This window comes from Bubalus bubalis, chromosome 2 (assembly GCF_019923935.1).
Source record: "Bubalus bubalis isolate 160015118507 breed Murrah chromosome 2, NDDB_SH_1, whole genome shotgun sequence".
Classification (NCBI taxonomy): Eukaryota; Metazoa; Chordata; class Mammalia; order Artiodactyla; family Bovidae; genus Bubalus; species Bubalus bubalis.
In genome coordinates, this window is record NC_059158.1 from 150,683,015 (window position 1) to 150,709,319 (window position 26,305).

Genomic DNA, 26,305 nt, shown 5'->3' on the forward strand with positions numbered 1-26,305 from the left:
ACCTCTTCTGTCTTCTTTTCCAGTGTTTAAAACTTAACCTGGAAGGAAAGGACAAAGATGTCTCCAGTGCCCCCAGAATGCTTTAGTTTCCTATCTATTCTTAAAAGTCATTGCAAGTTGGCTTGAAAGTTTAGTGTGAAAGTTTTAGTCGGGCTTGAAAGTTTAGTGTGAAAGTTTTAGTCGCTCAGTCTGTCTGATTCTTTGAGACCCTGCGGACAGTAGCCCAACACGTCTCCCATGTCCATGGGGTTCTCCAGGCAAGAATATTGGAGTGGATTACTGTATTCTCCTCCAGGGGATTTTCCCAATCCTGGGATTGAACCCATGTCTCTTGTGTCTCCTACATTAGCAGTTGGGTTCTTTACCAGTAGGGCCATGAGTTGGCTTAGTTACCTTCTTTTCCTAGCATTTATACCGATTCTAATCAATGGAATAGGGAGGTAAGCTCTCAGACATTCTCAGCTGCCCCACAAGGTGATCTGTCACTGAACAGGGAAGCTTGGTGAGGCTGCATGTGCAGTTCCTTCTGCCCCCTCATTGGAGATTTAGCAAAGAAACTGCTCAGTGCTGGAAGTATCTGTTAGAATTAAGGGGTACACCAGGTAGCAGCTTCACTGAAGAAGAGCTGACAACCCTTTCTCAAATCTTCTTTTGGCTAGGTCATCTCCCATGCCATTTCTGAACATGTGGAGGATGCAGGCGTCCACTCCGGGGATGCTACTCTGATGCTGCCCACACAAACCATCAGCCAAGGAGCCATTGAAAAGGTCATCATTTATAAATAAAGGTGGAAGAGGGGAAAAGATTAAAAGTTTTTTATTTTATTTTTTCTTTTTTTAATTTTATTTTATTTTTAAACTTTACATAATTGTATTAGTTTTGCCAAATATCAAAATGAATCCGCCACAAGTTAAACTAAGTAGTAGGATACGACATACTCCAGGTAAAATTTAATGATGAAGGGGACTTCTTCCTCTGAGTTTGCTGTGTATTTTAAAGATAGCAGCTTCCTTTTCTGCCCTTTAGAACTCTTGATTGTATTCTAGTGCGATAGTCCTCTAACTGTGCTCACTGTTACCACCTGGGGGACTTGTTAAAAGGTTGTGGGATTCCATCCCCAGTTTTGATTCTGTAGTTCTAGGCCCCATAATTTGCATTTTTATTGAGTTCCCTTGTGATGCTATTCCTGCTGGTCTAGGGACTACATTTGGATAACTACTGCTGCAGATGATTCTAATATTTGAGCCACTTACAGGTGAGCAGCACCTAAAGTAATATTTCTCAGTTAGAAGCAGATATGCAGCAGTCACATGAGAACCAATTCTGGAACCAATGCTTTCACTGTCTACCCTTACCTTCACCCAAAAAGTACTTTAAGATATGTGTCTTCCAGTGGTTTTGAAACTGCTACTTTAATGACCTTTCCAAGAATGATGATTCTGCCTCAGTATTCAATATGCATTGCTAGGTTTCATCTTAAAGACTGCCATCATAAATAACTTGGGGATGTTCCTTTAGTCTTCAGGTATGTGAGGTGAGGATTAGCTATTTAAATGAGACTTCCCAATAATCCTGCCATCAAAATCTCGGCAGCCTCTCTGGCTAGTTGTATGTTGGGCTGGTTTCCAAAGGTCTTGCCTTGTTCTAGAATGTGAAGGTAGCAGGTTCTTTGCGATTAGCAGCAGCATGAAGGAACAGTATCCTGGGATTTCAAATGTGCTTTAATTTTTCATATCGGAATAAATGATCTCAAAACGCAGATATTTTGAAATCTCTCAAAGCTCAGTGTGTCATGGACCCTACTTCCTTTTGTAACTGATTGAGTTGCTGAACTGCAAAGGCATGTAAGATAAGTGAATGAGGAGCTGTTGATTCCAGCAGCTAGTGCCCTCTCTTTGCATGTGACCCTTCTGGCTGTGGTTGGATATGGGAATCCCTATAGATTACACACACCTCCCTGCAAGGGAATGTGTTTCCTTCTGACCATAATATCCACCCTTGCAGAGTCCAGGGGAAAAGAAAAGCACATAAAAGAATCTCTCTGGTGTCTTTGCAGTACCATATAATTTCAGGGCCTGTACTTCTCAGCAGGTAGGTCATTAGATTGACAGAGTTTGGACTGCAGCTTTTGGTGCTGAAGCAACCAGACTGAAAGGATTCCATTTAGCCCTCAGAATAAAACCAGAGTATATGATGGTAGGTAGATGGGGCATTTGGCAGAAAGATAATCCTGTACCATTATTTGCTCTTTTCCCTGCTGTCCTGGTGTGAATATTTAGAACATTTAGTATAATTATTATTTTGTTAATAGAAACCTAAGAATGGCTTCTATTATTACTCCATTATTATTATTACATAGTATGACTCCATTATTAGTAGAGATATAGTTCTTTGTAAAGAGAAATGAAAGAAATCTAAATTTAAGGTGCTGTACCTTTTTTGTTTGTTTTTAAACTAAGGAATGTTCTTTAGTACAGTATCATTGTCCTTTTGATCTAGGTGAAGGATGCTACCCGAAAGATCGCAAAGGCTTTTGCCATCTCTGGCCCGTTCAACGTCCAGTTTCTTGTCAAAGGAAATGATGTCTTGGTAAGAAATGCCAAACTGTTTGAAGGGACACCACTGCTCTGTTAGGTCCTGTTGGTTTATGTTCCTCTGTGAACACAGCCACAGAGCAGCTGAGACCCTGGCAGCTGATTGTGTCTTAGTGTGGGGTGTTGCACAGCATATAACACCTGCCTTGTTTGAAAACACTGGCCTTGGAGGCACTGATGGTGTCAGTGACAGCTTTGTAAACACCCTGATCCAGTGGAAAGAAGATCACTGTCTGCCACCTGCAGTACAGTGTAGATGGATGTGGTGATCATCACAAAGTAATCTGTTCGGGTTACTGTGGAATAGGGAGAATCCCAGGGATGGTGCAGCCTGATGGGCTGCTGTCTCTGGGGTCGCACAGAGTCGGACACGAATGAAGCGACTTAGCAGCAGCAGTCATAATTACACGCACTGGAGTTTTGCTTTATTCATTTGCTGGAAAAGAAAGCTCTTTTGGATACCATTTACCAATAAATAAAAAACAATAAAATAAAAAAGAAAGAAATTAAAAAAAAGGTTAAGGTGATGAGGTTAGTCTTAATTAATTTAATCTACTTAATGTAACTAGTCAGTAACCAATATTGTTTCTCACCTACTATGCAAAGTCCTAAGGTGGCAACAAAGATGTATAGAACCCAGTTTTTGCTCTCAGAGATTCATAATTTAGTGAGAACTGGGAAAAAGATGAATTTATAGATAACTATAAGTTAGCATATAATAGCTGCTGGAAGGAATGTACGAATAAAGTGATATTGGAGGCATAGAATAGGGAGTGCCTGTGTTTGGGGGCGGGTGGTGAGGGTGGGGGTCTGTGCCTACACGTGTGTAGAGCATGTACTTGAGTGTCATATGCCTGGTTTGGGTGGATAATAAAATATTTCAAGGAAGATTTTGTAATTTGAGCTGGGTCTTAAGGAATGAATAACAAGTAAAGGAAGATAGAGAGGGCAGTTCACATACAACATCTATGGGAAAGTTCAGTGCGTTTTAGGAGATAGTGACCAGTTCAGTTTATCAAGATTATTTTTCCAGAGAAATCATAGAAGGTAAACTTGGAAAGAAAGACTGAGACCAGGAAAGTGGTACAAGATAACATAGAGGGCTATACTGAAGCAAGAGGATAGAAGGCTGTCAAGGACTAGACTTCACTATCAGGGCCAGTAGAAATCCACTGAAGACTTTCCAGTAGGGATGTGGCACGATCTGAACTCTGCATAAAAACAAATCTGTCAAGAGCTTGTGGGGCTTCCCAGGTCACGCTGGTGATAAAGAATTCACCTGTCAATGCAGGAGCTGCGGGTTTGATTCTTGGGATTGGGAAGATCCCCTGGAGGAGGAAATGGCAACCCACTACACTATTCTTGCTGGGATAATGCCACAGACAGAGAAGTCTGGTGGGCTACAGTCCACGGTGTCGCAAAGAATCAGACATGATTGAACAACCGAGTACACAAGCATGCATGTCAAGAGAGTGTGGGGATGGAACCGCACAAAGGGGTGGGAAAAAGTCAGAGTTCAAAGATACTGACTGAGAAGAAAGAAAGAAAGTGAAGTCCTTCAGTCATGTCTGACTCTTTGCAACCCCATGGACTGTAGCCCACCAGGCTCCTCTGTCCATGGGATTTTTCAGGCAAGAGTACTGGAGTGGGTTGCTATTTCCTTTTCCAGGGGATCATCCTAACCCAGGGATTGAACCTGGGTCTCCTGCACTTCAGGCAGATGCTTTACCATCTAAGCCACCACGGGACCAAAAAGGAAACCAGTTAGCAAAAGTCTACAAGAGGCACACAGACATAGAGAACAGATTTATGGACATGGCACCGGGGGTGAGGGAGGAGAGGGAGAGATGTGTGAAGAGAGTAACATGGAAACTTATATTACTATATGTAAAATAGATCTCCAATGGGAATTTGTTACATAACTCAGGGAACTCAAACTGGGGCTCTGTAACAACCTCGAGGGGTGGGATGGGGAGGGAGGTTCAAGAGGGAGGGAACATATGTATACATATGGCTGATTCATGTTGATGTTTGGCAGAAACCAACAGACTTTTGTGAAGCAATGATCCTTAAATTAAAATATTAATCAATTTAAAAAAAAGTCTATCAGGGGAGACAAGGAAGAGGCTGGCAAAGCAAGAGCTGGGCCCAAGTTGCAGGGAGCAGATGAATATTGACATTGTCTCTCACCATCCTTTCTCTTCTTTTGAATTTTGTTATCTCTACAGGTGATTGAGTGTAACCTGAGAGCTTCTCGATCCTTCCCCTTTGTTTCCAAGACACTTGGAATCGACTTCATTGATGTGGCCACCAAGGTGATGATTGGGGAGCACATTGATGAGAAACCCCTTCCAACACTGGAGCATCCCATAATTCCAGCCGACTATGTTGCAATTAAGGTATATTTTCAAAAATCTTAGTCATTTTTTAAGTTCTAAAGGAATTAAAGGAATAATTTTTCATTAAAAAATGATCTTAGGACTTCCCTGGTGGTCCAGTGATTAAGAATCTGCCCTCCAATGCAGGGGATGTGGGTTTGATCTCACATGCCATGGGGCAAAAAAGACCCAGCTTAGCCAAAAATAATTTTTGAAAATAATCTTGATACTTTATGAACCTTCTAACTAAAGTGCTAGACTAGGGATTTATAATGTTTGCTTTGAGTAATGCAATGCAGTTTCTCTATAGGCAACTTTATGTGTACTCTTGTGCATTTCAAAAATTAAAAAAAAATATTTAGAATTACATAACTTTGAAACCAACTAGCTGAGTGACATAAACTGCATTTATGAAGGTGATGCTTAATGCTGCCAGTTTAGTTGGTAAATAGAAATTCTGGATATAACTTTTAGGATAAGGCTTGAATTATGCCAAGGCTTTCAGGAATGCATGAGTCTTGTAAAAGTGTTACCTTCTGGTGTTACTTAAATTTTATTGCCTTGACCACCTTTGCTTAGTTCCGATTTCTTTAGTGGTATAATTTTGTTGTAGTGGTACTGTGAGGGTAATGAAATTGATGGCACCTTTATGAAGAATGACCAGGAAAATGTAAGATTTGTTCACTAAATACACACATGCCTTGGAGATATTGTGGGTTTGGTTCCAGACCACCACATTAATTCTACACTAATTTTTTGGCCTCTCAGTGCATATAAAAGCTATATTCACACTATATTGTGGTTTGTTAAGTGTACAATAACATTATGTCTAAAGAAACAATGCACATACCTTAATTAAAAATGACTTTATTGCTCAAAAATACTAATTATCATCTGGGGCTTCAGTGAGTCATAATCTTTTTTTCCAATAGTAATAATAATGAAAATGTTTGAAATACTGTGAGAACTACCAAAATGTGACACAGAGACACAGTGATTAAATGCTGTTGGAAAAAATGGTGCCAAGAGACTTGGTTAACGTAGGGTTGCCATAATATACAAACCTTCAATTTTTAAAAAATTCATTATCTGCGAAGCACAATAAAACAAAGCATCATAAGACAAGAAATGCCTGTATATATTTGTATATTTCAAATAACTTAATAATAAATCCATTGTGCTCCTCTAGCTGCCTCAGTATGCCCATGAACAGAGTATTTATAATTATGACCTTTAACTACCTCACTGGACAGTATGAGGATTAGTGAGATATTATATAAATATATCTGAATTTTTTAGATAAAGCACACAATGAAATTAATTTATATTGTATAATATATTTATGTGATATTTACATATTCTGGGTGCCTTCAGAGCTTTCTGTTCTTATATATACTAGTGGCCTCAACCATAATTGTGTTACAATTGAGACTCTGACTTCTGACTTTTACAGTGGAAGTTTTAAGTTGAAGCTGTAAATTAAAAAATATTTATTAATCTTATTTAACTTAATAATTTAGGATTCCCTGGATTTTACAGTACACTGAGGTAGAATGTCACTTCTTATTTTAGGGTAGCATTTTATTCCTGGATGCTATGACACGACACAAATTGTTAAATTTTCAATGGGACTCTATACACATAGGGTTTTATTGTTTGAGACCAGTAAGTAGAAGGACCCCCAAAATATTTTTCCACTGGAGATTCTGAATACAAATTTCAAACTCATGTTTCTTTATTCTTAGACACAGGAATACACACACACACATATATACACACATGTGTCTGAAACAATTTCCAACTAGTAACAATACTGATGGATAGATGTGAATTTTTCAAAATTCACTGTCTTCTAGTTTACTTCTTCCTAGTTATCCTTGTACATTAATCTTGATTTTTTGGTCAAATTACTTTTTCATAGTCAATCTTCATATTGTCCTAGTGAGGTGGGTAGATATCAATGGTTGAGGTAGAGAGAGGCTGGAACGCAGGAATATAATGTAATAATGACTGAGATGACCCAGTGAAATAACTCCAAGCTAGAATTAATTGCCATAATGATTTAGAGGCATGCCCGAATCAAAGAAGGAATAGTCTAGGCTGGATAAATAGATATATGAAAGAAACAAAAATTTGATTCTTAGTGAACTGCATTGATAAAATAAATGGAAAGAAAGCACTCCTATCTATGTTCTAGTTCATATGAAAGTTCTGGGCAAAAGTGTTTCCAAGAAGAATATTTTTCAAAGCTTTTTAAGAGGTGTCAACAACAGCTTAATGTCTCAGAAGTCAGCTTGCAGACAGACATTTCTGGCAAGGTGGCTTGTTGTAAGTCCAAATGATCAGAACAAGAAGAAGAATGTTTCAAAAGCCTACCAAGGAAAAAGTGTTTGAACTCTGTGTCTGGGGAGACCAATGCCCAGTAGACTTTGTTTGAAATCACTCCAGTAAGAGTATGTGTAGGCTAGATCAGAAACATTGGCTTAGACTGGTCACTGGGGCCCTATTTACAGAAATAAATTGTGATTATTTAACCCAATTTTGGGCCAAAAGCTCAAGAAATTCTTGGAACACAGGTTTAAAGCTATTTTTCAAGTCAGTTGCTTGGACCAAAGATGTTTTTTTACGTGTCTACCATAGCCTAAATGAATCCTATGAGAAATGATTCACTAAATATAATTATCCTCCTTTATTCTTGTTATACCCTTCTTTCACATATTTTTCCTACCCGTTATTTTGATAGGCTCCAATGTTTTCCTGGCCCCGGTTGAGAGACGCTGACCCCATTCTACGATGTGAGATGGCTTCCACTGGAGAGGTAACTAGTTAATGATCCATGAACACTTTCATTAAATCTACTTTGAAGTCTATGGTTTTATGATCAGAATATAATAAAGTAATTTAGTAAGTAGTAAGCGAGACACTTCTTTTGTGATCAGAATAAGTCTGAAATGGCCTGGGAATTTTGAGCTAAGAAAAAAATCCTTGAATTTTGTAGCCCAGAGTCTAAATTCTCACTTATATTTCAACAGTTGGCTATATTGTCTGTGTGTTTCATTCGTTTTCACATTACAAATTGAGAGCATCTTTCAAATATTTCTTTAGATGTCTAGGTAAATACCTTCCAGGTCTTTTTATTTTAAGGGTCTCAGGTATCTCTGTAAAGCACCTCTCATCCCCTCTAATTTGCCTTGCTATTGTGAAATTAGATCATTGAGCTTTTAATAGCAACATGTAGAATGAATGTACAACAGTAGAAAGATAATGGGGCCATAATACGGTGGGATCTGCAGGTATATGCAAAGTCCCAGAACCACTGTTTTTCAAAGCAACTGTAGCCACCTGGAGATTATCTAAAAACTATAATGAGACTGACCACTGGATGTCCCTCTTCACTTGTGTTGGAGCCTTTGTCAGCTGGAGGTTTCTTTAAGAATGTGAAATGTGTTTCTTGTAGAAAGCTGTCAGATTCCAGAGAGTTCCCTACATGTCAGTGTCAGGACATTGTATGAATCACCTAGCCCTTGACAGACTTACTGTACACAACCTTCAGATTCTCATCAGTGCACACCAGAGTGGCAACATCAGACTGGGAGGCATCATTGTTTCCTCTCGGTGTTGAGGAAAACCTGAGAGGGGAAAAGACTTAATTGCAACAAATATGTGATGTTTTATATGGTTGCCTAGTTACAAGCAAAATCTGTGATGAGAAGCCAAGTGAGACAGGAAGGGAGGCAGTGAGGAATAAATGGCTATCTTGTTTGTATTTGGACTGTTGATTGCCTTCTCTTAGTATCTTTGCTGCTTCTGTTAATTTAATAGACGAGAAAACCTAACTTGAAGACAAGGGACATTAACGTTGAATTTCTCTGCCGTTTAAGGAGATCCCCTGATGTTCATCTTGATCCCATGGTCACTCAGTAGCAGGGCTGTTTTCAGCTAGCCTAGGATTCAGATCAGGGTGAGATCTGCTTTCCTTCATGCTGTTTTCTCTGGTGTAGCAAATCTGTTTTCAGCACCTGTGTCCATTCTGCCTCCAGACATACATTATTGGAATTGTTGAAATACGAACATATGAGAGAATTAGAAATTCAGCCCTCTCCTTCCTCGTATCTGTTTTAGAAGTACAGAGAGATAATTCCTCTTCCATTATTAGAATCATATTTCCAAATGTCACTTAGTGTGATGTTACAAGTTCTATTTTATTACTGAAATCAGAATAATAATTCTAGCTCAGTGAAATCTCAGTTATGCTCCAGAGACATTTTCAGTGTTAAAATGGCTTGTTGTGGGATTAAATAAAACTTTAGCTTTCCTAATGATGAGGTGGGGATGATAGTCTTAATCTTTGTGCTCAGTTGTGTCTGACTCTCTGTGACCCATGGACTGTAGCCCACCAGGCTCTTCTGTCCATGGGATTTTATAGATAAGAATACTGGAGTGGTTTTCCATTCCCTTCTCCAGGGAATCTTCCCAACCCAGGGGTTGAATCCATGTTTCTTGCATCTTCTGCATTGGCAGGCGGGTTCTTTACCATTAGCACCTCCTTAACTACTTTCTTTTTTTTTTTTTTTTTTTTCGTAGAAAACTGCTGAAACCTTGTGTTTGTATATGCACTTATGATGAAATTGCCTAGGTTCTTTCAGTAGGGTTTGGGTCCCATTAACTTAGATTGACATTCCTTAAGTTGGTTAGCCAGTACTTGAACACAGAAAATGTTCACTGTGCTGTAAAAAGCAGCAGGTCCTAGTGGTCCACTGAAAATCATAGTCATGAGAACTTTCCTTTGACAGTAAAGGAGTCACTTGCTTAAAGAATGAATTTAGCCGTCAGTGTTATTTACTCTAATGGTGATTCTGTACCTTTGTCAAATAATGATGACATGGCGAGGCTTACTTCCATCATGCTCAGATTAACCCCTTATTCTATAGTTAGGGTAGCTAATCAACTTGTAGTTATATTGTAGTGCTATTACCCTACAGGAAGGCTCTGTATATCCCAACACTATATTAATTTGGATTTTTTTTTTTTTAACTTTGGGCTGTAGTATTAAGAACTGATAGCAAGGTATATTGCCTCATTTTATGAAGGCAATAATAATGAAGAAGTTCCTTTGAGATTTTCACAGATTTACTGAATTTTTCAGAAGGCTTTCCCATGTGTATGAAATAACTCCTAACCAATTGATTAGCAGTTATGCATTTGTGCTACTGACCCATGAATTCATGCACTGTTGCATAGTATACATACATATACTATTATTTAAACATTAAGTCGTATTAACATTTGGCAGCTCACCATATTATGGGCCAGAAGCTGTAATTTGTATCCAAATATCTCACAGTAGAATCCAGTTATGTTGCTCCATGGAGTGTTGTTGGATGGAGAAAGAATTGCTTATTCATTCATTATGTTTAATTAAAAACATAAGATACATCTGCCCTAGCCAGACTTTTAATCCCTAGATTCAGACTGAGTGGTCTTTGGGCAACTCAATAAAATCTAGCATAGGAATCTATGACTTCATTTGTGGTTCTTTTTTGGTAGGGTTGGGTGACTGTCATTTGCTTCCTTTTACTTTATTTTTTTTCATTTCTTCTAAACAGGTGGCTTGCTTTGGTGAAGGTATTCATACAGCTTTCCTAAAGGCAATGCTTTCCACAGGATTTAAGCTACCCCAGAAAGGCATCCTGATTGGAATTCAGGTGGGTAGTGTGTGCTTGTGTGCATGACTGTGGACACGTGCTGGGAGCTGGTGGGGGAAGTGACCTTCATGGTGCTAGAGAAGAGGGGAAATATTTTTTAAATTCCACTAAAAAGCCAGCAAATTTGAGCAATAATGGACATTTTTTTCTCTGTATGTTCCTTGACTTTTTGCCTTTTTCTGTTGTAGCAGCCAATACAAATAAGTGAATAAACAAAAAAAAAAAAGAAAGAAAAAAAGCTCTAGTGAAGGATGTTTATTCTGAATGGGATTCAGGGTACCTTTAAAAGGACTCCGTTCTTTCCCTTGGTTACATCTTTTCTACATGGCTTACTCTTAGTACTGTCTCCTTGGCCTCTGAATATAAGCTTTCCGTTAAGTTGGTCTCACAGCTTCTTTCTGTGACTGTGTCTAGCATTTTCTCTTGACTTTCCCCTTTGCCAGCTCATTCATGTCCATCCACTCTCCCATTTCAAACTATCATCTTTAAGTCTTTATCCTCAGCCGTCCCCTGTTTCCAGCAGTTTGCTGGATACCTCCATCTGGATGTCTCAAAACCAACATATCCCAAACTGAAACGAATATTACCCCCTCCAAACCTCTGTTCTTTCCTTTACTCGTTCACATTTCAATTTCTACTAAATATCAAAGATTCAGAGTTGAAGAAGACATGGGCATTATCTGGAAATTTTCTTAACGTAATTAAAAGTTCTCCATGACTGACTGAAAGTTCTTAAAGGGCAGTGGCCTAATGGGCTTAAGAAAGTCAGCCCATCCCACAGTGTACTGTGGAAGTTCTTGAAATATTATTACCTCGTAAACCTTCTAAGTCAAAGCAGGGTGTAGTAACTGTAAGTGAATATCTTCATACGATGAAAAGGACATCACTGGTTTATTATTGCAAGTCAACTGTAAATCTTAGGGCAAAATGGGAGCCAGGAAACTCATTACTCTTTGGAATAATTATTGCAAGAATATACAAACTATTTGTTTATAAAGTTTCTAAAAAATACTAGATGTTTCTCAACTGATCTTTCACTTTCATTGGAGGTTAGCAATCCCTGGGCCTATAAAAACAATAGATGGTCTGATATACCACCCCTGCCATTCTTTCAATCAGTTCAAACCCTGCACGGTTCTGTACAGGTCAATAAAATTATAATTAGAATAATACCAGGTATTTTCAAGTAATGGGTTGTTATTATAGATGCTGTTGCATTAGGGTGCCTTAGTATCAGCAAACTAGACTCTGGAGACTGGATGGGTGGCTTTGGAGAAGTTTCTGCAAAGAGTAACTTGGGATTTTGCTTCATAAAGGTGCCAGAAGGGCGATGGAGAACAGTTAGAACAGAGGCTAACAAGATGACTTGCCATTGTGAAGCTTAATGGCAGTTTAGAGACACATCACACCATATGAGAGACTCATCACATTATAATGGGTATTAAGTATTATTAAGTCACAAGTGTGAGAGTATTTGTCCAGCTTCCAGTTATGGCTTAAAGTTTAATGTGAGACCTGGGGGCATTCAGAGGAGACCATGCCCTTAGTCCCTCTCCTCACAACTAATCATAATAGTGCTAACATTTTAAAATACCACTTTAAGAAGGCAGTGATGTATAAAATTGTGCCTTGTTTGGTTCCAGTGCTGCAGGGAAATATAAAGCAAAAATTAATTTGATCCCTATGAAGTACTAGTATGATTTTGGCAATAGTGAACAGAATTTTTGCTTTGTAGGGAAAGAAGGAAGTTCATAGGGAAAAGAGACTTCTAAAAGCAATGTTCTACCTTTCAGTTTATTCTTTTTTAAAGAAATCAATGTTCTATCAGCTACATGAATTTTTGCAAAGAACTTTGTTTCTGTGCATGCGTGCATAATATTAGGAATTTAAATATATACATATTTTAATTACAGAGCTTAAAAGTATATTCTAGGAAATATTTAATAAACTGATATTTAATAAAATACTTGCAGCTGTGGTAAAATTAATCATCAAGATTCTAAATCTCTAGAGATAGGTAGGAACCATTTTCTAACCTACTTTATATGGGAAGCAAAGAAAAGCTGCCATCATCAATAGTCAGTGTATAATCTCTTCATTACTATATGGAAGATTTTAACTTGTAGTGATTTTTTTCAAATGTATAGTCATAAATTTGACTGAACAATACGATAGAATGTGCTAATCAGAGATAGCTAACTCACTGGGCATCTTAGTTAGAATGGGATAAACCAAAACCTCATAGCAACTATGAATAAAGTAATTAGAATCTATGGCAAGAATATACAATGGATTAAAGACAATCTCTTTAACAAGTGGTGCTGGGAAAACTGGTCAACCACTTGTAAAAGAATGAAACTAGAGCACTTTCTAACACCATACACAAAAATAAACTCAAAATGGATTAAAGATCTAAACGTAAGATCAGAAACTATAAAACTCCTAGAGGAGAACATAGGCAAAACACTCTCTGACATACATCACAGCAGGATCCTCTATGACCCACCTCCCAGAATATTGGAAATAAAAGCAAAAATAAACAAATGGGACCTAATTAAACTTAAAAGCTTCTGCACAACAAAGGAAACTATTAGCAAGGTGAAAAGACAGCCTTCAGAATGGGAGAAAATAATAGCAAATGAAGCAACAGACAAACAACTAATCTCAAAAATATACAAGCAACTCCTACAGCTCAACTCCAGAAAAATCAATGACCCAATCAAAAAATGGGCCAAAGAACTAAACAGACATTTCTCCAAAGAAGACATACACATGGCTAACAAACACATGAAAAGATGCTCAACATCACTCATTATCAGAGAAATGCAAATCAAAACCACTATGAGGTACCATTTCACGCTAGTCAGAATGGCTGCGATCCAAAAGTCTACAAGCAATAAATGCTGGAAAGGGTGTGGAGAAAAGGGAACTCTCTTACACTGTTGGTGGGAATGCAAACTAGTACAGCCACTATGGAGAACAGTGTGGAGATTCCTTAAAAAACTGGAAATAGACCTGCCTTATGATCCAGCAATCCCACTGCTGGGCATACACACTGAGGAAACCAGAAGGGAAAGAGACACGAGTACCCTAATGTTCATCGCAGCACTGTTTATAATAGCCAGGACATGGAAGCAACCTAGATGTCCATCAGCAGATGAATGGATAAGAAAGTGGTGGTACATATACACAATGGAGTATTACTCAGCCATTAAAAAGAATACATTTGAATCCGTTCTAATGAGGTGGATGAACCTGGAGCCTATTATACAGAGTGAAGTAAGCCAGAAAGAAAAACACCAGTACAGTATACTAACGCATATATATGGAATTTAGAAAGATGGTAACAATAACCCTGTATATGAGACAGCAAAAGAGACACTGAATATAGAACAGTCTTATGGACTCTGTGGGAGAGGGAGAAGGTGGGATGATTTGGGAGAATGGCATTGAAATATGTATAATATCATATATGAAATGAGTCGCCAGTCCAGGTTCGATGCACGATGCTGGATGCTTGGGGCTGGTGCACTGGGATGACCCAGAGGGATGGTATGGGGAGGGAGGAGGGAGGAGGGAGGAGGGTTCAGGATGGGGAACACATGTATACCTGTGGCAGATTCATTTTGATATATGGCAAAACCAATACAATATTGTAAAGTTAAATAAAATAAAATAAAAAAAAATCATCTTAACACCATTTCACTTAGCCAGAAGAATTCATATAAACTAATTCAAAAAACCTTCTTTTCTCTTCATCACCCCTTCCTGAGGCAGCTGCTGCTATGAGTAAAGGACTTAATTGAAGAAACCTTAACTCTGATTTTTCACAACAGGTTGCAAGAGAAAACTAGGGGGAAAAGAGAACTATGGAGGAAAGGCAAAAGTGACTCTGATACAGGAAATATTTTTTTTATTGCTGGTTTTTTAACACATATTTTAAGTAGCAGTTTATCACTAGCAAGTATCAACCACTTTTCAACATTTAATAAATAGATTGTGTGTGTGTATGTGCATGTGAGTTTATATACACTCTTGTTGGTTATATTAATTTTCCTAATTTTTCTTTCTCTTCTCTTTCTTATCCTACTCCTTTATGCACATAGACTGTTTCTGTCCATTCACTATTAATCCTATGGTCAAATTACCTGGGAAATTTGAAATATTTTGATAACATCAATCTCGCATAACTGGGATTTAGGGGGAAAAATCAAGATTCGGGTTTTATCAAAGGATTCTTGTTAACTTAACTATTATAGGCACTGTGTGTCTACCAAGAGCCTTTTAAAGCAAAGATCCTAATATAAGAAAGGCATAATGTAGGTTTATGTGGCAACAAAATCATCTTTGCTTTTCTTGCAATATTTCCAGCCTCTTTTCATGCCATCAGGATTTATTTAGTTTCTATGAGTGGGCAATCTGCCTTGTCTTGAAGTTTTCTGGAACACTCTTCAACAATAAATGATTTACTCTAGAGCAGATCAAGAGCCCTTCCTGTTTTTCGCCCTCTGATTGGGCTATTCAGTGATGCTCGTAGAGAGCCCCCATCCTGACATCTGTGCTTCAGCATGGCTCAGAAACACAAAGCAAGCATTTTATTTGAAAAAGACAACTCCAAGTGACATGAATAACCTTTTATCTTCTATACAGAATCATTATGAACAACCATAGAGTTGTCAATCCTGACATCCCTGTAGAGTCCACAGACATCACACCATCTTAACTTGGCTTTCGGTTCTGTAGCCAGAATTTGGATTAATGTGAAATGATAATTGGAGGAAATATATATATATATATATATTTTTTTTTTTTTTCACTTTTAAAGGACTTTCTTTCTTACAAATGTTTTCCAGGAAATAAATCAGCTTGCACTTTTCACCTTTAGTAACAAATGGTTTCTTACCCAGGTATTTTCATTCAGCTATTAAATCTGGGGCTACTCAGATGCAAGCTGACAGCTGTAATTTCTTTTTGTAGAGAGGCTATTTTATGTGTCACAAGTGTTCAATACATGTTTGATAGAAGTTTATAATGTGACTATGAAAGCCAACACCCCAGACCAGAAGGCAGAGTAGTTCCCTGGCTGGAAACTGCCAATACTGTCATGTCGAATATTTATCTTTTCCACTTGGGGGACAGCACTGAAACAGCTCCATAATGAGGTTCTGACTGGTGTCTGCAGGACTTAGAGGACTTGCTGATTTATTTTACTTTAAAATGGCAAAGAAAAAAAAATTATAGTCTAGTACTCCTCCCTCAACCTTTTTCATAGTGTCTTTGGCTAAGGTTAATGCATCTTCACCTTGAATTACAAAATGAATGAAGGGTAGTCCTCTTATCCCCTCTTCCTTCCTATTTCTAAATGTAAACCCACACCAGAATCACTGGAGGGTTTGTTAAACTGCAGATCCCTGGGACCCACTCCCCGAGTTCCTAATTCTATAGATCTAGAGGTAAGGTCCAAGTTTTCATAATTTAAGCCAATTCCCAGGCAATGTTGATTCTCTGGAGGCCACATCTTGAGAACTATTATACCTGTGAAATGGTATTTTAGAAAATCGATGCAATGTTATGTTATTACATGGCCGTATATTATTAGTGACTTTTTGCTAGGGGGAAATGTAAGAGATTGAGATTAGTACCTGATTAATGTATCAACAGATCAAAAACTATGGGTTACCTTTATGGTGAGCTTCCCATGTGCTTTGATGCTTCCTTGTGTTTGTTGTGTGTTTAACAGAGGTTCACAAGGTAATGTTCCATTTTAGGTGTGCTTGATGAAATTCAGAGGTTTATTTAGAATATTTCACATGTATTTGCTATATTTCAAGAAATCTAAAACACCAAGAAAACCTAAAATGCCATTTAATTCAGTCCCTTGCTTTCTAAGCAGAATTAAATGAGTAAAAGATTGTCCTAATCTTCTGCTTAATCTATTCTTAAAGAGACTGCCACAAAACTCATTAAATTACCTTAATGTCTTGAATTACTCTCTGATTTTATACTTATTTAATTTTATATCTAGCCATGAACTTCTTGCATCTAAGCCCATTTCTTCCTGTTGGGTCCTAAGTGGGAATGAAAAGCTACTGCCTTGGGCATGGTTACAATTTGTGTTCTAGAAGGCTGTCATGAATAACCCCTGAGCCTGCTTTAGCTGAGATTCATCCTGTTGCATTTATCTTTTCTATTTGCCAATAGTTTCTTCTCATAAAATTGCAGTTCTGGGATTGAGAGGGCCAGATTCTGAAAGAATTTTATATTTGAACGTAGTCTTGGGGTCTCTACCTAGGATTTAGATCTTTTCTCAAAAAGCCTCTACAAGTAAGTATTAGGAAGTTTTGTGGGCTGAACATTATCAAAATTGTGCAAGGATCTGGATGTTTTATCACAATTCTTAGTTTCTCTGAAACTGAAATAAGATCATATCCATGACTTTTCTCAACCATTACTAATATAATTTCTAATAGATTATAAAATATTTCCTAAAGTAACCAAATTATATCATCTGTTTACAAACTTTTGTAAATAGTTCAAAAAATGTGAAAATTTCTCATTTGAAGCAGAATGGATATGTTTTTAACACTGTACAATTTTGCATATTTGTTTAGCTCGATTACTCAGACATTCATGTTAATGGGGTCAAGGTCAGAAGTTGACGATTGGGTAGGCTACTGAGCTTGTTTTCTTCCACCCTGATCACTGTATTGCAAATATGTGCTTTTGGTCACAGGAAGGAAGTGTGTTCAGAATTAAGGAACCCTGATGGCGACAGGCAGTCCAGGAAAGGCAGGACCCAGAAATTGAATGGGTCCAGCTGGGGTTTTCAGAAGAGCACACAATTCTAAGAAAATATCTGAATGGCAAGATTGAATATTAAGGAGCCTGGTGGGAAGGAAAACATATATGAGGATGATACTGGTTTGTGTTCTAAGTGTGACAGCCAGTAGAGGAACCCAGGCTTCAGAGCTAGAGTGCAGGGACAGGAATATAGCCTCTGTGAGGCTGAAAAAACAATCATTTTAATAATAATATTTAATTATAACTATTAATGAGCCAGCAATTGTGCTAAATTGGCAGCTTCCCAGGTGGCTCAGTGGTAGATAATCCATCCGCCAATGCAGGAAATGCGGGTTCGATCGATCCGTGAGTTGGGAAGATCCCCGTCCCACGGAGGAAATGGCAGTCTGCTCCAATGTTCTTGCCTGGAGAATCCCATGGACAGAGAAGCGTGGAGGGCTACATTCCATGGGGTTGCAAAGAATTGGACACAACTGAGTAATCGAGCATGATCACTGTACTAACACTTATGGTGGACGTCACTCATTGAATACTCACAGGGACCCGCTGACATTTTGTTGTTCAGTCGCTCAGTTGTGTCTGACTCTTAACCCCGTGGACTGCAGTATGCTGGGCTTCCCTGTCCTTCACCATTTCCAAGAGTTTACTCAGACTCATGTCCATTGAGTTGATGGTGCCATCCAGCCATCTCATCCTCTGTACTATTATTCCTATTCATCACAGAGAGATTAAGTAAGTTGGTCAAGGTCACACAATTTATTGTGGACCATCACGAAGTAGATACACTAATATCGGAGTCACTGTTTTATAAATGAGGAAATGGAGGCTCAAAGACATTAACTTTTTATACAAATGCATGGTAAAGACAGAGTGAAATGCAGCTTAGTGACTCCAGAGTCCATTCTTTTGCTCTTTGCTTTACAGTAAATGCCCAACTGAGTTCCAAATGATTAACTTGTAGGGAACTTTGCATGAATTGCTAGGTCAAGGCCTAGGAATTGAAGTGCAGTCCAAACTTAGAATTCAGCAATTAGAACAGGTTGAAAGGCAGAACATCCAAAGAGGCTGATGTGGCATTGAGCACCTAAGAGAGATGACTTTAAATTCTCTCTAACCAGGAAAATGATCCATCCAGAAGTAAATCCAGGGGTAAATCTGACTCTATACTCAGACACTCAATAGATTAAGCAATGAGTAAAGGAATTTGAGGTGTAAAAAGTAAGACAGTAGAAAGCAATACAATGTGGATGGAATTTCATCTATATGAGAAAATAAGTAAGAGTTTATAATCACTCTAGGAGGATGAAACTTGTCATCTTTGAATATAAAGCACCAGGCAATACATGGAATTTCCTTTTATGACATAACAGAATGCTGTATTGCATTACTAATTAATAACGTGTATTTAGAAAGTGAATTTTGTTAAATTCCTTTAATTTCAGCAATCATTCCGTCCACAATTCCTTGGTGTGGCTGAACAATTACACAATGAAGGCTTCAAGGTATGTGATATTATTTTCCTTAATTGCTTTCTGTCAGCAATCTATCCACAAAAAAGAATATTGAAGAATACTGGGGAATAAAATCATGCAAGATGTGACTTCTCCATATGAAAACTATGACTAACTTTATAATTTTAAAGCTTCAATGAACTAAACTAATTAGAAAGACTAGTTTTAAGTTTTAGCACAATTCACAAACTTACTAAATTTGCTGGATAAAAACCTAGAGAGTTTTCCTAACACAGAACTGGGATAAACTTTCAATGCATTTCCATATATTTTCCCTTTTCCTGTTTCCATATGAAGTCATAGTTTCCAACAGTTACAGGCGAAACTTCTTTGCCATGAATATCTGCACACAAAGCCTGGTTCTGTAAAACAGAATGAGTCCCAAGGCTCAGGGTGGGCCTGTGGTCATGAGGCTTTATTGGTCTGATAACTGAATTTTCAGTCACCAATAACTCTTTCTTTTTCTCTCCTACAAAAGCAGTTACAGTTGAGGTTATTAATTTTTTTCTTATTGCAAATATTTTAAAAATATTTAAAATGTCTATTACTCTAGATTATGTATTAATCTCTATTTCTGACATCATTTTGCATCTCATATTCACCATTTTTTCCTGCTCTATGTTTTAAATGACTCAAATGTCCTAATGGGTCCCTTTGCTTCATGAAAGCTTTTTCCTGATACAGTAACTGACTTTTTAAAAAATTTTAAATGCAGCTCTTTGCCACAGAAGCCACATCAGACTGGCTCAATGCCAACAATGTACCTGCTACCCCAGTGGCATGGCCATCTCAAGAAGGACAGAATCCCAGCCTCTCGCCCATCAGAAAGTAAGAACTGGGCAGGTTATTCTGAGATAACAAAATAGATGGAGAATTAGCTTTGGGAACTAGTATGATATAAATATGAGGTTTGCCAGGTGGCTCAGTGGCAAAGAATCCACCTGCCAGTGCAAGAGGCCGTAGAGACACTTGTTTTATCCCTGGGTCAGGAAGATCCCTTGGAAGAGGAAATGGCAAGCCAATCTGGTATTCTTGCCTGGAAAATCCCATGGACAGAGGAGCCTGGTGGGCTACAGACCATGGGGTCACAAAAAGTCAGACGTGACTGAGCAACTGAGTATGTACACACGCATGATATAAATATATCACCTTACCCTATTGCAAGTCTTCTAAAAATCTTTTCAGTTAACCAACTTAAAATGAGGAAATTTGTGCATGATAGTAAAGCTTCCTTCTCATGAACTTTGCTGTTATTGTAAAACACATAATGCCGTATATGTACATGGAGATATGTAGCGTCTTCCAACTATTTCCAAGTAAATGTCCATTCCTTTGACGGACAGCAACCAAGATCTCAGTGATGAGAATCATGGGCCTAAAGAAAGTAATGCAGTGCTTTGCATTTTATGTCAACTTGCATTGTGTATATATGTGTATATCAAGTGTAAGATTAACCAACTGCATTTCACTGAGGTTGTGCATCAATGAAACAGTCAATTTATTGAGAACTTGCTACTTGAAGGGCACCATGGGGAGAGATATGATAATGTCACCTATTAGATTACCTGATTTGCCATTCTTTGATCAGGTTGGTTATTATGCCTTAGGCTATTTCCTCATTAGGTTTTGTAAGACATTTATTTCAGCACACTGCCTGAACCTTCAGAAACACTGACACATTAACACATACAGAACTATGTGGTGTAGGTACATAGGAGAGAATTCTCAGTTGCTCCAGGATGTTACAGCCTACTGGATGGCTAAGTCCTAACTAACAAACAGTATATGATATACTATCTGTTAGGGCTCTTGAGAAAGTAACCTACAAATCATTATCAAATTAATAAAAGAAGGCAAATTATTCCAATGATGCTAGAAGCCTTTCTTTGTTGTCATTGTCTAGTAAATCAGTTGCATCTGACTCTTTGTGACCCCATGGACTGTAGCCCACCAGGCTCCTCTGTCCAATGGGATTTTCCAGCCAAGAATTTTGGAGTGGGTTGCTACTTCCGTTTCCAGGGGATCTTCCCAACCCAGGGATCAAACCTGCGTGTCTTGTGTCTCCTGCATTGGCAGGAGGTTCTTTACTACTGAGCCACAAGGGAAGCCCAGAGGCCCTTCTTAGGGCTTTGTTAAACAAGAATTAGTTCTGCTTCCTGCTTTTGACATTTAAATATCTCCTAAGGTTTATCACAGCCCAGCAACAGAATGTGAAGTGGTTTAATTCAAAATCAGGCAGCCTGTATTTCATAACATCAGCTGAGACACTAGGAAGCAGGCAGTGAAGTAAAGTTGATCTGAAGTGGGTGTGAGGGGTGGGGAGGGGAGTGGCCTTCAATGCTGGAAGAACCACCTCCTTGTAAAATAAGTAACTGTCTCTCAAATTACCAATTCTTGCTATCAGTAGCATTTTAAAGATAAAACAAATTTCCATTTGATTAATTAGACATTCAACAGCATTCTTTCAAGAACACAATAAAAATATTATAGCCCCCAAATATGTATAGTTTGAAAATCTACTTAGGAATAAAGGAGGGCAGGTGTCAGTCAATTCAGTATGCCATTGACTTGAATGATTTTGAGACTAATTTACGTTAGTAGTTTGAAAACGAATTATAAAATATACATCATCACCTGCAAGCTTGTATTTGTTTATTTCTCCAGATTGATTAGAGATGGCAGCATTGACCTGGTGATTAACCTCCCCAATAACAACACTAAATTTGTCCATGATAATTATGTGATTCGGAGGACAGCTGTTGACAGTGGAATTGCTCTCCTCACTAATTTCCAGGTATGTTCTTTTCCTCAAACATAGTCCACACAAGAGTCTTTATTTCTGTGCCTCTCTTGAGAGTACACATCTCTCTTCTCTCTTTCTTGTAACTTTCAGAAAGCAGAAGAATTTCTAAATAGAATCTAAATTAATGGTCTATTATGGTAGGTCATGGCCTGAGACAGTTGGTAATCAAGGAGTTGAGATAACCAGAAGCCATGGATAACCATGGTTCTCTCATTACACATACAAATATCCTCTAAATAAAAAGTGTGGTATGGCACGTAATAAAGATATGCAATTTTATTCTATTGTGTCTAAATGAAAGGCACCGCATAAAAGCAACAGGTTAATGGTAATTGAAAACGCAGATATAGTACAAGCACTTGTCCAGTCCACAGGAAATGATTACGAAGGCATGTTCTCTTCTACTTGAACATGACCCAACAAATTTATCACTTGGAGAACTGTTTGTCAAGACCCTATAAATTTCTGGCCATTGTATTTTTTTCTCCCTGAGTCAGTTTTAGTTTCTGTGAATGGTGGGGGGAAATAAGCTTATTCATGTTGAGGTCTGAGATACTGGAGAAAGTCCCCATTAAATAAAAATGTTTGTGTCTTTCATCCCATACCCCTTTGAAAATCAGGAACAGAAACTGTGACTTTTTGCTCCTGCTTCATTGAACATTCACTTTTATTTCATGTGTTGCTAAGATTCCTACCCTCATATTTTCAGGTGACCAAACTTTTTGCTGAAGCTGTGAAGAAAGCTCGCAATGTGGACTCCAAGAGTCTCTTCCACTACAGGCAGTACAGTGCTGGGAAAGAACTATAGAGAAATAGAGACACGCTGTCTCCATTCTTAAATCAACCTAAGCCACTTTTTATCTAAAGGAACTGATTTGCAGCTTTCTTTTCTAGAGACAAATATTGATACCAAACTTTATTTCAGTATACTTAGGTGTGCCTTAATATTCTTTTCTTTCACAATTAAATTGTTGTCAGTCACCTTTTAAAAATTTTACTTAGAGAGGCCTCCCTAAGTAACTGTTCTTCATGAGAGCCTTCACTTATTAATGCCTTATTTTTGGTGGGCCAAGTTTATCTACGTGCTTCTTTGCAGCTAACATTGTATAGTGCTGATTAATGATGATCAAGGTAGAAAAAATTGCTGCTCTGTCTTCTGAACTCTTTCTATATATCCTTTACAGACACTATTGTCGTTTTTAAACAGCATCTGCCATACTCAGGATACTTTCACATAACAAGGCAGAATACTCTAAAAATGGTTCAAATGAAATATGGATTTAATTTAAGAACTCCTCCATCGTGATGTCTGTATATTGTTGCTTTTCAATAATCATTCTCTCTGGCTTATACAGGAATATCACATCCCCTCCCACAGAGCTGAAATTGAGAAGTGAGGCAGAGGTCTTTAAAGTATGGATTTATTTAAAGGATACTGGTTTGCAATTTGGTGTTTTGTAGTATGTCAGCAGATGGTAGATACCACTGAGGTTTTGTTCTTGTTTCTCTTTGGATTTTTAACCTGAGCCAAGTGAAATCTTCAGATTTATGCCATCTCTGCCACCCTCCTCCTTTCTGCCCACTTTGGAATAACTTGGAAATTATGTTCGAGTACAGAGTCTGTTGATCTACTGAGTCCCCTGATGCAATGTTAAGTTTTGTACATTTTAGGCACAAAGTCCTTGTTCCTTCTCCATACAAGAAAAATCTTTCCTACAGGGCAGCCTTTGTCACTTTTAAAGTTTTTGTGTTATTACAAGTGCTCTAATTGTGAACTTTTAAATAAAATACTGTTGAAAGAGAAGACAGTGGTATTCTTGCATTTATTTATTCATTTATCTTTACACTGATCCACAAAATCGGTTCATTTCTCGATGAAACAGGGCTTGGTACCAGGATTACATCTTTTTTTATTCTTTTTTCCACACAAAGCCCTATAGGGTATGAGCAAATTAATATTAAAAATAATGAAGTTTAAGCTGTTCATTTCTCTTTTTTTCCTCCTCCCATCCCTTGCTTATAAATCTCATTAAAAATTCATTCTCTTGTTACATGGTTATATACTACCTTTGATCTGCAGCCTTTCTTTTTTAATATTTATGTGGCTGCCTTAGGCCTTAGTTGCAACATGCAGAATCTTAGTTGTGTCACGCGAGATCTTTTGTTGCAGGGCACAGATTCTTAGTTCTGGCACACGGGCTCCAAGCTGCGTGAGCTTCAGTAGTTGTGGTGCACTGGCTTAGTTGCTCCATAGCATATGGGCTCTTAGTTTCCCTTTCAGAGATCAAATCCACGTCCCCTGCATTGGCAGGCAGGTTCTTAACCCCTGGACCAGTATGTCATGCCCAGATTCTTTCAAATATATAGCTAAAATCACATACTGACCAAAGATTTCCATACATATATAATAAATTAAGCTTAAAAAATGTCTTGTGTAACACAGAGAAAAGTATTTGAAGGCAATCAGAGGCTGATCCATATTGTCTGATAGACAGTATCAAGGGCCGCAGTGACACCATAGCTAGCCTAGAAATACCACCTAAGACGTGGATTTGTGAAGTTTCTAAGATAATGAGGACAACATGACTTTTATCCCTTCTCTTGATGTAGATCTACACAAAGTCTTTCAGAGTTGATTTTATCTTATTTCCCTCTTTTTATGGCCTTGGTTGAGACCTTCATTACTTCTTCCTCACAAGATCTTGGCAATGCACTCCATGATCATCCATTCATTTTCCTGAAAATATTTAATGAGTTTATAAAAGTTTTAGTGTATAATATACTATGATCCCTCCTACACTGACTAGTCTAGTACTTTTCTGATGCTGTATTACTTTGCACCATCATATCACGAGCACCAGCATAATAAATAACTATTGGTAACATTATGGAGTACCTGCTATTCCTCAGGTAGTTCTAAGTCCTATATATGAGTTAACCCATTTAATCCTCAAAATATCCCTATGAGTAGGTACTATCATCTCCACATTGCAGATCAGATCAGTTCAGTTCAGTCGCTCAGTCTTGTCCGACTCTTTGCGACCCCATGAATCACAGCACGCAAGGCCTCCCTGTCCATCACCAACTCCCGCAGTTCACTCAGACTCACATCCATCGAGTCAGTGATGCCATCCAGCCATTTCATCCTCTGTCGTCCCCTTCTCCTCCTGCCCCCAATCCCTCCCAGCATCAGAGTCTTTTCCAATGAGTCAACTCTTCACATGAGGTGGCCAAAGTACTGGAGTTTCAGCTTTAGCATCATTCCTTCCAAAGAAATCCCAGGGCTGATCTCCTTCAGAATGGACTGGTTGGATCTCCTTGCAGTTCAAGGGACTCTCAAGAGTCTTCTCCAACACCACAGTTCAAAAGCATCAATTCTTCAGTGCTTAGCCTTCTTCACAGTCCAACTCTCACATCCATACATGACCACTGGAAAAACCATAGCCTTGACTAGACGGACCTTTGTTGGCAAAGTAATGTCTCTGCTTTTGAATATGCTATCTAGGTTGGACATAACTTTTCTTCCAAGAAGTAAGCGTCTTTTAGTCAAATACCAGAAATCAAGTAACATACCCAGAGTCACAAAAAAATGCAGTTTCATTTTTTTTAATATCTTGTATTTTGATGAAGACAGATATGTAAAAGAATTCATTTCTTATGGTGAAGAAAACACTTGCCTGCAGACATCAGGGAAATGCTTTTCCAGGGAGATGCCCTGTCTTATACCATGTGTTGTCATTCTCCAGGTAGACAAGAGGATAAGGACATTAATTTGAAGAAATTACAAGCAGTGTGGTATAACTGGAGCTCAGGCTATGTTTGAAGAGAAAGGACTAAGGGTTGAGGTTGAGACTGAATTTTTGGTTGTACGTGTTTGAATCACACAGAAATTTCAAAACTTTTTATTTGGAAAGAATTTTGGACTTAAAAAATTGCAAACATAAAAATTGTTCACATTTTATCCGGATTTACCTATCGGTAATATTTGATCCCATTTGATTTATTATTGCTTACTCCATCTATCCTCTATCAATCAATCTATTAATATCTATCACCTATCTAAATACACATATGTATATGCATACTCAGAGGAAGAGAACAATTACACTTTAGCCAAAAGTAAGCACACTGTTAGTGACCAATTTCAAAAGGTTAACTCATAATTTGAAACAAACAGAATTGCTTGCTGAAAGTACCAAATATTCAAAGCAATTGAAAGTGAAAGTCACTCAGTCGTGTCCAACTCTTTGTGACCCTATGGACTATACAGTCCATGGAATTCTCCAGGCCAGAATACTAGAGTGGGTAGCCTTTCCCTTCTCAACGGGATCTTCCCAACCCAGGAGTTGAACCAGGGTCTCCTGCATTGCAGGCGGATTCTTTACCAACTGAGCTGTCAGAGAAGCAATAGTTAAGGTTTATACTGTGGAAATTTAATAAAGGCTCTCAATTTTTATATTAATTTGAACAGACTATTTATAAAATATGATAAAATGGTAGAGTAATAATAATT

General features: G+C 38.0%; 1 protein-coding gene across 1 annotated transcript in view; it reads left to right on the forward strand.

Annotated features, from left to right (window-relative positions):
- Window positions 1-23,596, forward strand: part of CPS1 (carbamoyl-phosphate synthase 1) — a 144,721-nt gene extending 121,125 nt beyond the window's left edge. Inside the window, exons 30-38 of the mRNA XM_025278184.3 lie at window positions 660-767; window positions 2,500-2,589; window positions 4,823-4,993; window positions 7,716-7,790; window positions 10,579-10,677; window positions 18,921-18,980; window positions 19,705-19,817; window positions 21,654-21,783; window positions 22,502-23,596. Coding sequence (XP_025133969.1) covers window positions 660-767; window positions 2,500-2,589; window positions 4,823-4,993; window positions 7,716-7,790; window positions 10,579-10,677; window positions 18,921-18,980; window positions 19,705-19,817; window positions 21,654-21,783; window positions 22,502-22,600 — 945 coding nt within the window. The 3' untranslated portion in view covers window positions 22,601-23,596. The remainder of the gene's footprint in view (window positions 1-659; window positions 768-2,499; window positions 2,590-4,822; window positions 4,994-7,715; window positions 7,791-10,578; window positions 10,678-18,920; window positions 18,981-19,704; window positions 19,818-21,653; window positions 21,784-22,501) is intronic.
- Window positions 23,597-26,305: the final 2,709 nt, after the last annotated feature.